We start from the raw sequence: 12,284 nt of genomic DNA, 5'->3' as shown, positions 1-12,284 counted from the left end.
CTCCATCTGCACAAAGCACCTGCCAGGAGCCCCCACCGTGTCGCTGACGTGAGGGTTAGGGAAGAGATAATGGGTTAGCCATCTTTGGTTCCCGCTCTTTGGTGCATTTTGTAGGGAGCATTTTTAAAACATTGACTCCCCAGCCTCTGGCCTGTATCTACACCAAAACTCAGCAACGGCAGGTGGGGTGGACAAAAGGTAGGAGAGAAGACTCGGGACTTTCCTTAGCTGATTCTGATGCAAAGATAGGGTTATGGCTGGCAGAGCCGTGGAACCATGTGCACAGAGGTGCACAGTGACTCTCGCGGACTCAGCATTTAATAAGTGGCTGCTGTTCTGGTCAATCCTATCGTCAGTACAGTGAGAGGGCACAGAGCACAGTGGGTAAGAAATTCTACAGTCAGACTGCCTGGTTCAAATCCCAACTGTACCACACTCCCCATCTGTGACCTAAGCAGGCCACTAAAAATAAACGACAATAATCATCATGGCAGCTACAACTCGTTGAGCTTGGCCACGGCTAGATCCTACTCTAAACGCTTCAAACCCTCAGGAGGAAACTGACACAAAGGCCAACGCACTTCCCCAAGGTCACACAGCTGGCAAAAGTAGAGCGGAACCTTCTAACCACCCTGCCGTACTGCCCTGCCTCCACGCCTCACTTTTCTCACCTGTGAAATGGGGATACCAACCGACTTTCCACACAGCGCTGCTGAGGACTCAGGGCATTAGGGCATGGAAGGCACCCCACCTCGTCAGCAGCGGGTGAAGGGCGTGCTTTCTGTCATGGCTGTCCCCATTTAAAAGGTGAGGAAAGTGGAGGCCCTGGAGGTTTGTCTGTCTTCTGGAGGCAGGGCCGGAGATGGACAAGAGATCAGGAGGGAGAAGTGTAAGAAATGACCACAGTGTCACATGACATAAATAACAGGACATAAAATTTTACGTACAGTAGGACACTATATGTAATTTTATTAGAGAAACTTATTTATAAATACGTACACACAGACAGGGACCCAGAAAGGAAGACAGGCAGTGGTAAGAAAGCCCAGCCCTACCCCCACCTCTCTGTGTGACCCCGGGAGGCCGACCTAACCTCTCTGGGCTAACAGTTCCAACACGGGTGAAAAGGCTAAAGTGCCTGCCTCCTCCAGAGGACTGCCAGAGATGAAGGAAAAAAGTGTAATGAAACCTTTAGCACCACCCTTGACACGCAGCAGGTGTTCACAAGCAGCTGACTGCTCCCGCAGTGCAGACACATGCTGAAATGGTGCCATCCACCCAACAGGTCTCAACTGGGGGACACAACTGACATGAAGCCCCAGAACATTTTATTAGAGTAATTAAAAAATCACAGGATTGTAAACCTGGAAGAATTTTTTGAGATTATCTACCTCATTTTTGGAGGCTTAAAATGAAATCCGAGGGACTCTGTCCTCCACTCAACAGCAGCTCCGACTCACCCTTTGCTCGCCTCCCTTCCCGGAGCACCAGATCCCTCTTCTTTCACCTCCTGCTTGACTGTCGGCTTCCGGGGGGCTAGGAGTGAAGCCAGGGAGTTGTGGGACTCTCTCCCAACCCACCCGCTGCCCAGAGCCCGGGGAGAAGGTGACAAGCCAGGACAGGTGAGGAGACCTGTTGGGGGGGGGGGGGGGGCGGCCCAGGGACTCTCAGCTCCCTCAGAGAAAGCCCCACCTGCCCCCCACTGCTCGCCTGGGGAGGTCGGGAGGGAGGGAGGGGAGCTCACTGAAGAAGCTGCTGAGTGTCTTGGGAGCTCTGGGCCGGGCCTTCGCCTTCGCCTGGTCCCCCCCTGGGTCCTGCTTCACAGCCACCTCAGGCTCTGCTGCTACAACAAGAGAGGTCGGACAGCGATGCACACTTTCCACCCCCAGGCTTTATTTTTAACCCCATGGTCATTCTGACCCTACAGATGGAAAATGTAATCGATTCTGCCCTTTTATTTTCTGTTGTCTGAGTAGGGAGCCTCTTGGGCCTGATGTTTTGTCATTAATACTAATGGAATTTGAGCATTTGGCCTGAAATTGTGGAGATTTACAGACAGTGGTAAAAAGAAATCTCCGGACAAGTAGCAGAAAATGTCCCCACTTCTGCAGGCAGAATATCAGATATTCTGCCTAAAAATGTCCTCATGGCGTTGATTCTAACAGTCTCATGGACACCCAGATGGCAGAGGCTATTCTACGGCTGTGAGGGTAACTTTCACCTCTAAAATCCTGTAACTCGGCCTGGTTATCTACCTTAATAATTTACTGCTCAATTAATAACAGTACCTGGGATTTCTGTAACTATAAATGTTTTGTGGGAGGCTGAATGGCTCTTCTTTTCTAACACACATGGAAGAAAAGCAGTGACAATAAAAACAAGAGCAATAACAAAGCCTTTGTTCCCTTAGAACTCCTGTTTAAACAACACATTTGAGAATCTTATTTAAAATTAACTGTCCCCCAGAATATCTGAGCCGCGAGCTGCAGGGAGGAGGTCAGAAACTCACTGGCAGTCTTCAGGTGTGCAGGGGGTGCTGTGGGCTGGTCCCCCTCCTCTGCTTCCTGCTTTCTGGTCACTTCAGGCTCTGTGAGGTTCTCTGTTGGAGTCTCTGCTTTTGGGCGACAGGCAGAAAAGTCAGATGGCAAAAAATCACTATCACCCCTGAGGACATTTCAACTCCAAGACACTGTGCCAATCGAGTATGTCTGTAGCGTGATGGGAGGTGCAAGAACGCGCTCCTGGGCAACCCCAAGAAGTGGGGGACCTCAGGGGGGAAACCGGCCTGATGTCTGTCTGCCTGTGCAGCTGAGAAATAAACAGCCAGTGTTTTCTTATAAACTATTATTTTAAAATTATGCTCCGCAAAATAGAATTGGAAAGGGTTCCAAATGCATGTAACTTGTTATAGATAAAAATAAAATTTATTTTAAACTGACTGAAAAAAAAAATCCTCTAGGGTAATAATAAAAACTGCAAAAAGGAACTGGGGAAAAAGTTGCCTTAAGCCATCTATCCCTGTCCCCCTCAGACACTGACAATGGCTGAAATGGTACAATTTACAGTAAAATTTGCTACAGACTAAAAATTGCCAACAGGAAATTACATCTCAACCAAATTAAAATCTGTCCTGGCAAAGTTGGGTCTAATAAGGACCTTTGATTAAACAAACACTCACAGTGGCAAAGGCTGCAATTGTTAGAATCTCATCTGGGCCCCAAACGATCAACAGATCAGATGTTTACGTCTGCGTTTCCCACATGTGCACCAAGATGCAGGGGACCCACAGGGACACAGCAGAGTATTTTACATTTTCAAGGGAAACTGGTGTCTGTCCTCTGTCGGATGCTGTATCAACTACTAGCTTGAGGTATTAGCTTCCAGTATTAATAGATCACATTCTTTGCAATTCCTGACATTATAGTTCTGCACAGCTGGGTTTTTACTGGTTGCTGTGATAGAAGCGACACACTGCATGGGAATCCATGTGGGACAGGGAAGGAGGGTGGCAGTTTTCAACTTGATTCCAAGGTTTGAGGAACTGTGCAGCACCCAGGAGACATCCTGTTAGTACCTAACTGTGCTTATTTAAGAAGGAAATAAAATATTATTTTTCAGTGTATGTGTATTATTTTCTCAAGTGCCCAAGTTGCTAGAACATAAACAGTTGTTTGTACACAGCTACTTAATAAACAGAACTGTTAAGGTATCGGCCTAGGGACACCGGGAAACAATTACTAAGGCACTAAAGGTTCTGTGGAAGGCTGGGAACCTCTGCTTTCTGGGAAAATTTCTAAGGAAAAGAAATCATTTAGAGAAAGACATCTTCCATAAAATAAACAGAAGATAAAAATGGGAAACTGCATATGAATTAATATTGAATTAAGATGGCCAAGTGAGGGTATTCCAAAATGCTTTCATAACAGTGTTGGTGTGGGGGATTCTGATGGACAGATACAGATTCAGGGACATCAGCATCAGACTGGGGGCCCCAACACCCTGTCCTCTCAGACAGGCCCCCCCCCCGGATGCCCGCACCACAGGCCACGTCACCCGCCTCCTCTCTCCTCACCGTCCTCCTCCTTCTTCCTCTTGGCTTCTCTGCCCTTGTCCTCGCTCTGCTCTTCCAGCACATCCTGAATTGTCCGTTTAGGAAGCTGCTTCCGAGCTGGGAAGGCAGAAGGCTTGGTGTGGCTGACCACGTGGTCGGTCTGCTCCCGCCCCAGTGAGCTCGGGCCCACCGATGATGAGGTGAGGACCCCTGGGAAAGCTCTGGGGCCCCTCCCGGTCTCTGCCTGCCCACAGCCACTGTCCCAGCACAGGCTTCATCCTTCATGCTCTGCTGTTTCCTGGCTGTGTGACTGTGAGCAGGTTACTCAATCACTCTGTGCCTCACTCTCCTGAATCTGCAGAATGGAAACAATCCCCAAAAGGAAGCACTGATGGAATGTGCTCAGCCCAGAAGCCAACTCTTAACGGATGTTCTCAGAGCCCCACCTGCAGCCCCAGGATCTTATATCAGCGTGTGTCCGGACAGTTCTTCTGGACCCTCAGCAGTCCAGAAGCGGCTGAAAACCAACGGGCCCTGGGAACAGCCCTCCCTGGTGTCTGATGAGAGAGAGCTGGTATATAAACACCGGGCTCCGCACACCTGAGGCGGATAATTCTGAGGCACGCACGATGCCATTCCCAAAGTGTCCTCAAAGAATTAGGCTCCAACTGCCCAATGCAGAGCCAACCAAAGAACGCGCCTTTTAGTGGCAGCCTCGCCATCCCTGAATCACTGTGTTCTCTGCACTTCCCCAAGAAACGACTTGCACTTGAGTTCTTGTTCCAGAGCTCCCAGAGGACTCGGTACTCAGATGCTAACACATGCTGAACTGAGAGGCAGCGGCAATCATTTTTTCACTGCCATCTCCCATCTTCTCCCAGCCCCATGGCTCCTTCACAGGGCCTGAGGGCCCTACCACCAATCCTGCTGGCTCTGACCTTCCTCTGCGCAACAAAACCAGTCACGTTTCCCCACCCACCACTCCAGGATAAACTCTTTGAACACCCTCCTGTTCTAGCCAATCTCTCCACACAGTCCACTTTATTTTCCAGCATCGCTGAGTGGGTACTGTTCCCAAACACACCATGCTGTGCCACACCTCTGGGCCTTTGCACATGCTGTTTAGTGGCCCTTTGGGACCACTCAGATGTCACTTCCTCTAAGTAGAATTCTCTGACAGGGCCAATCTTAGTGTCAGCCTTGAGGGGGTGCCCAGAGCCACTCGGTTAGTTCATTATGACCACCTCTCTGTACACATGACCCAGCCCTTCCTGCTCACAGCCATCCCACAGTTCCCTACACCTGCAGGACAAGGCCCAGGCTCCCTGGCCCAGCATGCAATGCTCTGTGGGAGCCAGCCCCACTCTTTCTCACTGCACACCACCCTGACTCGCCCTGCTCCCCAAACTGCATTCTATGTCCTAGGAACACTGAGGGTTTGGGATTCCCAAACATGCCTTGCTGCTCCTACACGGAGGCCTCTGCATATGCTGTTCTTGGCTGCAAGGTTTCCTACGCCCTTCTTCAACAGAGCCACCCCAACTAAGACCCAGCTCTGACAGCACCTCCTCCAGGCCGGCTCAGTTCGAGCTCCCACAATTATTGTTGATTCTTACACTAGCACCACCCAGTCACAAACATGAACTTAAACTTCCTAGCTGCTATAGTGAGAAAAAGAAAAAACCCAGGTGAACTTCATTTTAGAAAGATAGCTTACTTAACCCAATGTAGCCAAAATACTATGATTCCAACATGTTTTCAATTATTAAAATAAGTCATTAACACTTTTTTCTATGCTAAGGCTTCAACGTCCAGTGTGCTTAGAACACATCTCATTTGGGGGCTAAATTTTCATCAGAAACACTTATCCGTGTTTAGGTTTCATACAATTTGCAGTTCAAAATATAGAATCACGGATCCAGGTCACTCCAAATACATCTTGAAAGCCTCCAATAATTCAATCCTGTGTCAGCTTTCAAATTTAAATTTAATTAAAATAACATTAGAACTTTGGTTCCTCAGTCACACTTGCCCCATTTATCAGCCTGCACAGCGGTGTGTGGCTCTCTCACCTGTCTCTCCCTGGTACAAAACGTCCTGCCCCAATCCCCCAGGGGACAGAGGGGCCACTCCCCAGGCTGGCCCTCCCTTCGCAGCCCAAGCACCAGCACACGGGGCCACCAGTGCCCCAAAGGGCCCTCCTGACCCCTCCAGCCCCCTGCTTGGCACTCTCTTCCCCCTTGTCCCCTGCTCACTCCTTTGGCCCTCAGGGCTCAGCTAGTTAAGTCTCCTGGAAGTCACAGCTCCTCCCCTCTGCTCCCACAGTGAGCTGTGCAGCCTCCATCACTACACATGCTCACCATTACAATAACCAACATTTACTAAGCACTTCCTATGCGCCAGGCCCAGTTCTAAGCATTTTACCCAGCTCACTTTCAACCCACCAAAGCCCTCTGCTATAATTATCATCAAGAACTGAAGCTCAGAGAAGGTAAACCATTTGCCCAAGGTCACATAGACAGGGGATGGTGGAGCCATGCTCTTAACCACAACACTAAAATCAGAGCTGTCATGAGGATGGCCACCTGGCACAGAAATGCCCACGTGGAGGAGGGCAAGCACAGAAAAGGCAGGGGCCCAGGAATTCTTACCTGTGCGGCGCTTCAGGATCCCTGCTGGGGAGATGCCCACCAGGGAAGTGTCCGAGTGGGAAGGGCTGTTCTTGTGAAATGCAACTGGGCTGGGAGGGGAGGCTTGCGGAGAGCCTGGGGCAGGCTTCTGGAAGGGGAAAGAAAGAGCATCTCTAGACTGAGGGGAAGGAGGCGGCCCACCCAGCTGGGTCATTTCCCAAACAGCTGAGAGTAGAGAGAGACTCAGCCCTAGTTCAGGCCTTGCCCTCTCTTACCAGGCCATCACTCCACCCTCCTGAGTAGTTTCATGGCCACAGATTCTCCCCACCATGGACACCAACAGCAAATCTTTTTCCTAAAGTTAACAAAATCTTTGATTTTAGCCAGGCAGACTGTGGTCCAACTAAAAACCACATTTCCCAGCCTCGTCTGCTGCTACAGGCAGGCAGGGGCCTCAATTCTACACAGTGCAATGTGAGGGGGGAAATGATGCACACTTCGCCCCCTTCAAACCACGTTCACTCAGCGGTCAGTGGAGTGCCCTGCTCTGCTCACTAGCAAGTGTGGACATTCACTTCAACAAGGGCATCTAGGGATAAAAGCAACATATGGAAGCAGCCTGGATCCCTAACACTGTCAGACTTCCCCATGAATCCTGGACTTCCGGTGCTCTTAGAGAGAGAAATTAATTCACACCTTGCTTAAGTCACTGTTATTTGCATCCTGGTTTCAACTACTAGCTAATTCTCTTACAGGGCCCTGTGCCAGTTATTAAGCAATTGCCCCTCAGCTCCAAGCCCACCCATCCACTCTCCTTGTGATGCTGGGATTCTGCAGACCCCTGTCCTGCTCTGGCAGCCAGCTCTGGGTCAGGCGGCACCAATACAGGGCGCTAGAGGGCACTGCGAGAGCTGTATCCAATTACAGTATTTCCAACCGTCATAGGGCCTGCCATGCGGTGCCCCCTCAGAGACACCACATCACCCGCCCCTCTGCCCAGGGCCGCTTCCTGAACACTGAGTCCCAGGCCCACAGGGCACCTTCTCCAAGCTCACAGACCCCAGCACCCACCAGCCAGCATCTCCACCATGAAGGTCTGACTTCCGGCTCCACACCCTGCAGCTGCCACCTCCATGATGGCTCTTTTTACGCCTCTAGTTAGCTCGTTAATAACTGCACACCTCATTGACAGTTTGTTGTTAAACTCTCTGTTCAAATCACTCATGGGGTTTGTCTCCTATTGGGACCCTGGTGGGCCCCAAAAGGATGCTTTGAAGACCACCCAGGACCCAGAGCTTCTGGTCCCTTTCCTGCTCAGAACTGTTCCACGGCTCCCCAGCAGCCACAGTGTGGGCAAAAAGGCCAAGCTCCTAAAGACGTCCCCGTCCTGCTCAGTCCCCAGAACCCATGGCCATGTTTGATTACGTGGTAAAGGGTAACTGAGGCTTCAGAGGGAACTAAGGTGGTGAATCAGCGGCCCTTAGGATGGGCTGATTATCCTGTGTTGTCCTGGCGGGCCCAGTGCCACAACAGGGGCCTAACAAGTGCAGGAGGGAAGCAGGGTGAGATGGGACTACAGAAGAAAGGCACAGAGCAGCCTGGACAATAGAGGAAAGGTGGCCTCTGGAAGCTGGAGGCAGGGAGACGGATTCTCCGTGGAACCTCCACAGGGAGCACGGCCCTGCCACCACCGTGATTTAGGCCCAGGGTCACCCGTCAGACTCCAGGCCTCCAAAACATGAGACAGTAAACTTAGGTCAGCTTAAGTCCCTAAATTTTTTGGCAAAACATGGCAGCAAATGGGAAACTAATGCAAGTAGTCAGGCAGACGTCACTGAGGTGACATCTGGGCAAAGCCATGAAGAAAGTACGTGGTCAGGCCGTGTGTGCTCTGGGGAGGAGGCCTGGCTGGCAGACCTGAGAAAGCGGGGCAGAGTGAGCCAAAGGAGAGTTGTGGATGAGGTGGAGGGGGGCCGGGAGGATGCCTCGTGGGGCCCCATAAGGCCCAGCTTCAGCCTGAGCTGGTAACACTGGGAGTTTGGGGAGAGCAAAGAGGATCTGACGTCCCCAGCAACAGACAGAGAAGCACGGTACTGGGACGTGCGCCACAGAGCAGCAAACACACACTCAGTGGCTTAAACAAGGGAAGGCAGGAACCAGTGTCACTGGAGAAGGTGAAGAGCCCCCAACAACAGGAGACACTGGACTTATTTTTAAGCCCTGTGTTTGCAGCAGGCGTCATTCTTCCCAGGAGGCGTGTTACAGGTGAGGCAGCCGAGGCACAGTGAGATCAAGGGGCCTGCCCCAGGTCCCAGGGCTAAAATCACAAAGTCCAGGCCATCCGCCTGCTCTAGGTCACAGCCACTAAACCCTTCCGCCTCCTGGGCCACGTCTCCAGAGCTGCGAATGGGCAGGCTGAAGGGGACCTACCTGGCCTTTGGGGGACGTGAGGGCTTCATCCTCCTCCTCCCCTTCACTGCCCAGGACCCGGGCCGCCTTCCTCCCTGGCCGCTTCACAGGAGAGTCACCCTCAGGCACCACTCCATTCCGCTCTTTCAGTGCCACCCTGGGAGGTGGGGAAATGGGGGTGTTCCGGCAGGCAGAGTGGGGACACTGCCCAAACACTCCAGCTCCTTTACTACATTTCATTCCTTTCCCACCCAGCATTCAATGAACATTTTTCTAGGGTATTCCTTGGTATATACTCTTACTTTCCTTTTTTTTAAAATTTAGGTACACCAATGAAATGCACAAATCTTAGTGTACAGCTCAGTGCATTTTGGCATGCATTTACACTTACGTAACCGTGGTATATACTCTCAATAATCCATCCATCCTTCGACAGCAAGTCTCCTTTGAAGGCCTCCCATGTGCCCGCCCACCCTGGGGTGAGTGATGCTGAGGAGATGGGAGTCCCTGCTTAGGGCAGTGTGTGTCTGGGTCTCTTTTTGTAGACCCAGTTTTTCAGTCATACAGGCATCTGAGTTTAAGCTAGGTACGTGGCCACTCAGCTAGGGACCACACTTCCTAACCTTCCCTGCAGCTAGGTATGGCCACGTGATAGATGCTGACCCACAGGACGGAGTGGTGTGATTGATGCATGCAACTTGCTCCGGACTGCTCGTCCCAGCACCTGGCCTAGCTGACCCGCTTTGACAATTCTGAGGCTCTGGATCCAGCTGTACCTGAAGCCGGACCTACTTTGGACTTCTTAGTTACTGGAGTCAAAATTCCCTTCAGGGGCCCCACATATTTGGACCTGGGTTTGAAACACCTGTAGCAGAGTCCTGACTGATGAAGGAACAAACTTACGTACTTGGGAGGGGACTCTGTGTCTCTGATGCTGTTGGATGTCTCCCTCTCTGGTTTCTTCGCTTTGCCCTCTTTCTTGGGTTGGAAAAAAGACCTGGGGGAGCATAGGAATGGGATGGAAAGGGGGAATAATAACAGCACCAGTAACCCTCTGACCAGTGCCGTACCCTGCAGCTTCAGATGCCCATTCCTGTCCCGGCACATAACAGAGTTTCAAACAACCTGCCTTGATGAGAAGAGTAAGGCTCAGACAGAGAAAGCAACACTTGGCCTATTTTTCTGTCCCAACTTCCCAATTTTCAGCCAGCAAGTATTAAGTTGGCCTATCCGGAGCCCTAGGGATTTAGCAGAGACCCAGACACACACAGTCCCCGCCCTTGAGGGGTTGACACTCTAGTGGAGGAGGCAAATGTAACTAGCAAAGTATACAGTGTTCTTAAGGAGGTGTTAAGTGCTCTGAAAAAGACAAAGTGAGGTACCACCACTCCTTCACTGGCTACACAGGGCTACTGCTTCCAGAGCACTGAGAGGAAACACCTGGGACATGGTGGCGAAGAGACCCCACCAACACTCCCCCAATACAAGGTGATGAGAAGCTCTTCACCTCATTGCCCAACACCCCAACCTACTTATGAGAACATCAGACACATGAAATCAAGGGACAGTTCACAGGTATCATGACAAAGAGTCTGAGAAACCATCCCCCAGAGGAGACTGAGGCAACAACTAAATGAACGTGCCACTCCAAACTGGACCTCGGAACAGAAGAGGACATCAACAGGTAGACCGGTTGAGACCCCAATCAGGTGCGTGTGGCGTTCACACTAAGGCACCAACGTGAGCTCCGTACTGTGACAAAAGGACCATAGCAGTGTAAGATGTCACCGTGGAAACTGGGTGAGGGGTGCACAGGAACTCTCTGTACTGTTCACAACTTTCCTGTACATGTAAAATCATTCCAAAATAAATAGTTGACCAAATCTTTAAAAATAAATAAATAAATGTAAGGCTGGAGGCACCAGGGGAAGGAGTGAGCCTGCTGGACAAGCTCAGGCCTCACCAAACAAGGCGAAGAGACCAACAGGTTCCGGTCTGACAACATTCCAGGAGTCCCTAAATAGAGCCCTCCCCCAAGCTAGAAGAGTAGTGGTAACTTTCCAGTACCTGGCTAAAGGCCAATGAGAGACCCCCACGTACCCTAGGTGAGCCAATCCTCGCGCCACTGTATACTTTGCTCTGCCTCCCCCTACCTCCTTTAAAAACTTGCTGCCTGCCCTGCTGGGTGCGACTTCTCCAGCCTCCATTTACGTACACTGGTGAACCTCGCCTGGGATTGCACTCAAATAAACTGCTTGGCCCTTTGTTGCCTCTCGTCGCCTGCTTATTTCAGTTAGAATTTATCTTACAATAAATAAAGCGAAGAAGGGGCAGAAAACCATCTAAGGCACTATCAGCCCAGGACAGACTATCCCCGGCTTCTATCATGTGAGAAAAATGCAGCCCGGGATCGTGTAGGCCACTGCCTCCCAGGCCTCCATGGTGGACATCCAGGTCTGCGTCTCTCTAGAATCCTTCCCCCTCCTTCTGGGAACAACCCCTCTTTTCCTCTTGGGGTGCCCCTTTCCCCCAAATCCTCTCAGTATCTCTGATTTGCGGGGCCTGCCCTTTCATCCATGGCAGGGGTGTGCCAATGCCCCAGGCCTGCCGATCAGAGCCCTGCATGCCTGGGGCTGCAGAGGCTGGCCCAGGCCCAGGCACGTGGCCCGGGCGGGGCCAGTGAAGCTTGATTCTAGCTACTGTTGGGACAGATGGGAGTGAGACGCCCTCTGTCCAGTGGGACTGCTAACTCTAGGGTGCTGCAGGCCCAAGGAAGAGAGCTGGGGAACCCGATCACGTCGAAGAACACAGAGCTAAAGGACGGCACAGACGCCCAGGATGGTGTTCTAGCAACTGGATCCGGCCAAGCCTGAAGCCATTAATTCCGGAAGGTTTCACCCACACAAGCCAAGTACTCACTTGGCCTTTACCCTCTGGATGCTAATGGCAATCCTCCACTCCCCGCAGCTTAGGACAGCCAGCAATGTCTCCAGACAATGCCGGATATTCTCTGCAGGGCCAAACCACCACCGGTGGAGAACCACGGGGTTAGGGTTTCCTGAACCTTGCAAGTAAAACATTTTGGTTAACACACTGCCCGCTTTCCATATCCCACTCCCCATTTTCTGTACTGCTCAACTCCTGGGAATTCCGCCTTGAAGACTAACTTGAGTTGTTGGGAGAAAAGGCACAGA

At 51.3% G+C, this 12,284-nt stretch overlaps 1 protein-coding gene across 5 annotated transcripts in view; it reads right to left on the bottom strand.

The window, feature by feature from the left end:
* LIG1 (DNA ligase 1) overlaps positions 1 to 12,284 on the bottom strand; it is a 39,065-nt gene that overhangs the window by 22,026 nt on the left and 4,755 nt on the right. For 2 of the 5 annotated variants that reach the window (XM_057493354.1, XM_057493355.1), the window contains exons 3-9: positions 9,998 to 10,087; positions 9,112 to 9,247; positions 6,703 to 6,829; positions 4,073 to 4,168; positions 2,510 to 2,614; positions 1,745 to 1,843; positions 1,461 to 1,536 (exon numbers count right to left, since the gene is read on the bottom strand). In XM_057493354.1, the coding sequence (XP_057349337.1) occupies positions 1,461 to 1,536; positions 1,745 to 1,843; positions 2,510 to 2,614; positions 4,073 to 4,168; positions 6,703 to 6,829; positions 9,112 to 9,247; positions 9,998 to 10,087 (729 nt within the window). The remainder of the gene's footprint in view (positions 1 to 1,460; positions 1,537 to 1,744; positions 1,844 to 2,509; positions 2,615 to 4,072; positions 4,169 to 6,702; positions 6,830 to 9,111; positions 9,248 to 9,997; positions 10,088 to 12,284) is intronic. The other 3 variants (XM_036885446.2, XM_057493356.1, XM_036885448.2) reach the window with 3 other exon arrangements.

The sequence above is a fragment of the Manis pentadactyla genome, chromosome 15 (genome assembly GCF_030020395.1).
Source record: "Manis pentadactyla isolate mManPen7 chromosome 15, mManPen7.hap1, whole genome shotgun sequence".
In the NCBI taxonomy this organism is placed as follows: domain Eukaryota; kingdom Metazoa; phylum Chordata; class Mammalia; order Pholidota; family Manidae; genus Manis; species Manis pentadactyla.
Note: the sequence above shows the minus strand (reverse complement) of the source record. Positions and strands in the feature narration are given on the sequence as shown.